This window comes from Otolemur garnettii, unplaced genomic scaffold (genome assembly GCF_000181295.1).
Source record: "Otolemur garnettii isolate 467f Iridium unplaced genomic scaffold, OtoGar3 scaffold00014, whole genome shotgun sequence".
NCBI classification, from domain to species: domain Eukaryota; kingdom Metazoa; phylum Chordata; class Mammalia; order Primates; family Galagidae; genus Otolemur; species Otolemur garnettii.
Window position 1 is genome coordinate 14,053,858 of NW_003852409.1, and position 4,327 is coordinate 14,058,184.

The 4,327-nt window shown below is 41.9% G+C and overlaps 1 protein-coding gene across 1 annotated transcript in view; it reads right to left on the bottom strand.

The window, feature by feature from the left end:
* SVEP1 (sushi, von Willebrand factor type A, EGF and pentraxin domain containing 1) overlaps nucleotides 1–4,327 on the bottom strand; it is a 173,991-nt gene that overhangs the window by 102,229 nt on the left and 67,435 nt on the right. Inside the window, exon 6 of the mRNA XM_012802314.2 lies at nucleotides 245–424. Coding sequence (XP_012657768.1) covers nucleotides 245–424 — 180 coding nt within the window. The remainder of the gene's footprint in view (nucleotides 1–244; nucleotides 425–4,327) is intronic.

Here is a 4,327-nt window from a genome sequence, read left to right on the forward strand (position 1 = left end):
AATTTCTATTTGAAACTCTAAACTTCAGTGAGTTGGAAAACTGAATTCAGTGTAGAAGTTCTTTTACTAGTGGAGAGGAATAAAACAAAATATTTGTCTTTGTAACACCTGCATTTGTACAGGTGGATGTGTATTTATATATCTGTGATGAGCCAGTGTTTAGTTCCAGGACTTCACAGAACGCTGGGGAAATCTGAGCAGGGGAAATGAATGACTCAAGCCCTCAGGCCTTCCAGGAACTTACCCACACAGCGGGGTTCTGGACCGTCCCACTGGGCGTTTACTTGGCAGGTCAGCTTAGTACTTCCCTCTAGTCTGTACCCTTCCTCACAGGTAACCAAACATGTCGTTCTGTAAGACATTTCCCTTGTAGAACAGCTGATATGGCCATGTTTGGGCTGGCGGAGGTGGGAGCATGTTTTCACTGTATAACATGAAAACAATTAGATCACATTTTACTAAATAAGGGCAAAAATAGTAATTATAAGTTTAATAATATCTGAACATTGCAAATGAGAAAACATTCTTTTCTTAAAATAGCAAATAATAAATAACATACCACCATTTTTTGATAGGTGATGGGACAATCTAAAGTCTACCTTTCATCAAATGCATTGCCCAAACAATATCACTGCCCACAGCCCTCTGGGTCTATCCCTAAATGGAAGGTGAGGGTTGTAGATTGGAAGTGGTTGACAAAGGAGATACCTGAAGCCTTCAGCCGGGTCTTTGCTGTGACTTTCCAGGTGGTATTTCAACAAAAACAAAGTGTCTTCTCTAGGACAGAGTTTTCAGGTTCACGATCAACTTGGTTTTCAGACCTCTTGGGCATATTCTGGGCCTTTTGGTGGTGCCAGCCTTGGCAAAGCTGCCCAACTTCTTCAAGCATTCAGCTTCCTGCTTTCTGGTTCTTTTTGCTTTTTCACTCTCTTCTTCCCACAAATCTTCCTGCAGATCCTAATTCATGCTGCTAATCTTGACTTATGCATTAACATTGGTTGGTTTGTTTTTGCTGCCGTGATAGAGGCTTCTAGTTGCCCACCCCAAAGCTGTACTCCCCAGTTTTACTCAGCATGGTAATATTCCCATCTAGATTACAAGTCCCTACCTCCATGGCAATGAGAGCCAATGAGATGCAGATGGTATTGTGTGGGATGTCTCAGAAAGCTTTTGAAAGGAGGGACTGTCTTTGCCTTCTCTTCATTCAAAGAGTATGTCTTTGCCTTCTCTTCATTCTTCTTTCTCCCCTAATACAGACATGAAGAATGGTAGCCCAGCACACCACAGTGGGAGTATATCATGCAATAGGAAAATATCATACACCAAGATGGTAGAACAAAAAAGGAAAGAGAGCCCGAATCTCTGATAACAATGGAGCTATTACACCAATGTTGGATTATGTACTTCTGTCTTTCATTTAGTTGAGAGAAAAAATGAACTCTTAATTGGCTTACAATGTTGTTATTTGGGTCCTTGATACCAGCAGGTGTACACAATTCCTCATTTCTTCTGCTCAGCATCCATTCACTTTTCTTTTGCTGATTTTCTAAGGAAAGATCTTTCCCCATTTTCAGCTCATGGGATTTGTGTGTGCTTCACCCATGCTGCGACCTAGGTCTCAGACGTGAGCAGATACAACTCATGATATGGCTCCTTTTTCCACTCTCCTCAAATACACCACAAGAGAGCAGCTGGAAGGGTACTCACTAAACCCTTCGTGAAATGCCTTCGTGAAAATGCCTTGGTGAAAATGCCTTCGTGCCTCAGCCAGCCTTAATGCCACCAACAGTGGAAGTACTATGGGGTGCCTTGAGAAACCTGCGTTTCCCAGTTCTGACTCTGATCTTAACGCTGTATTGGAGAAGCTACAGGCAGGTGCTCAGACCCCCCTCCTTTGCAAGTCACCAAGTGATGTCCGCGTTGTGTGTTCCTCCTGGGAAGATTTCCCCACTGCCCAGCCCACCCAACCCCCATAGTGTGTTTTCAAGTGTATTTCTATTAGTCTCCTCTTGCCCCATATTCCTGTTGATGGCAATCTCCTAGGATGCCTAGTCACCCTTCATTTTCCAGGGTTGCCCCCATGCAGCTATGACCCAATTTAATGTTGCACCTGCCCCCTGGAATAATTATTTGGCTTCAGTAAATTCTCATATATACCGAACTTCCCTTTTGAACTTTTTCTTCCCTGCTTATCCTAATCAAAACCTTATTGCCTCCTACAGACAGCCTGCAGGTGAGGACAGTATCTTTGTGGCTCCTCATTGCCTTTCCAGATCATTCTGTCTTCCTCCTTCCTGAAAACTTCCAGCTCCATTGAGTATTAAGTTATACGTCTAACATCTTTTTTTACAGTTCTCTCTCCCTCCCTCTCTCTCACACATACCCCTTAGTGATTTCCTTATCTATGTAAATGATGATTCCAGTACCCTGGAGTCTTATTTTTGACCTCTTCTTCTATGAGAACCCCATCCTTCACCTACCTCATTCTCCACCGTTGCCATGTCCTTTAGAGCTCACCACCACCCATTCAAGTGTCTCACTCTCTGACAATCACCTCCTGTCTCCCCAGATCACTGCTTCCCATGCGTTGACCCCATTGATATCTACACTCTATAGGAGCCTCTGAACTACTGCATGCTCCTCTTTAGAGAAAAAATCATCCCTAAATAATGGGTACTCTCCTACATTCTTTCCCCTCTAGCTTAGATCCTCTCTGATCATAGTTTCCAATGAAGGGAAGAGGGAGAGGAATAGAGAAGAAAGGAAAAGTAAAGGGAGAGTAAAGGGAGGAGGAAGGAAAAAAAGAGAAAGAGGGGAAATGGAGGTGAAAGGGAGGAGAAGTAAGGGAGGGAAGGAGGGGAAGGAAAGGAAGGAGGGGGAAGAAGAATGCAGGGAGAAGGGAATAAGTCAGAGACTAGTGGGAGAGGAAGAAAAAAGGGGGAGGGGGAGAAGGGAATGGGGAGACTGTCCAGACCCATGGAGAATGTGCTTCTCTCAGTCAGATGGCACGTAAGCTCCAGTCACCCATGGAGATCGGAGAGGAAAAGACAGTGGCTGTCTGCTGAATACACCAAAAAATGGGCACATGTATACAAATATTCATTTTGACAGTTTATAGATCTAATCCTACAGACGTCAGGCATTTTACAAAAGCTAACAAACCAACCAAACAATGCCACAAAAGAACCAAGTTCAGTCTCCTCTCCGCCCTTCCGAGACATGAGGGCCAAAAGCCCAGACAGCACAGCGTTCTCTCAAGATGTTTGAACAAAATACTTGAGACTGCAGAACTTTGCTGGGACTCTGGGTGAGATGCAGTTTGCATTCTTCTACTTTTCTGCATTTGCCAGTTTTTCATACCAGGCACAAACCTATTTATTATGAATACTGAACTTCAACGTAACAGGAAAGGAAGCTGGAGCAAATTATTCAAGTACATATTCAACTGACATCATTGACAGAATCTGTTCTGCAGGAACCTATTCAAATTATATCAGTCAGCAGAGCATAAATATTGAGTGTGTTAAATATAAGTTGGCTCCTCATTACTCCTTAGAGAAAATTCCAGAATTAGATTAGAGGTTAAACCATAAGCCCTGGCCTCGTCTATCCCTCAGATGGTTTGAACTCAAATCAACTATGAATAGAAAGTTAATAGAAATATTTGCTTTCCACATTTTAATTTTTATTGCACGTGCCTGTCGTGCAAATAGAATCTGTACTATCTCCATTACGTGGACAGAAATATCGTGCCTCCTGCGTGCTGACTTTTATTGGGTGTGTTCATCATTGATAGCGTGGTACCAAGTGCCAGGTGAATAGATGAATTCTGATGTATAAAATCTGGAAAACCATATTAAACAACTGTTTTGGCTTCCATTAACCGCTGAAAAGACTCCAGCTTTCCAAACCCAAGACAAAAATGGAATTGCAGCATTTCTCAAGAGTATTGATAAGAAATTAGCGTTGCTATCTTATACAGATATAAATGACAGTGCTTTGCAAATGTTGGTTTTAATAAATTTTCATTGTTCCCCAGGGAAAACGAAGCATTTGCAACAATCCCTACTGAGTCCTTAAACATGTAATACTTTTTTGTTCAAGAATGATGACGAATCATCATTTTTAATAATACTGCACTTGCCTTATTATTTTTAGCTTAAATTGTTTTTTCATTTCAACAAGCTAAAAAATCCTGCAGTTCATGCTGGATGAACTTACATTCATGTTAAAGCAATTCCTAAATATTTATTTAGTCTTTTTGGGAAACAGCAACTTAGTCTTTTAAGCAGCAGACAATAAGAGCCTACTCTGGTAAAGGAGGTGG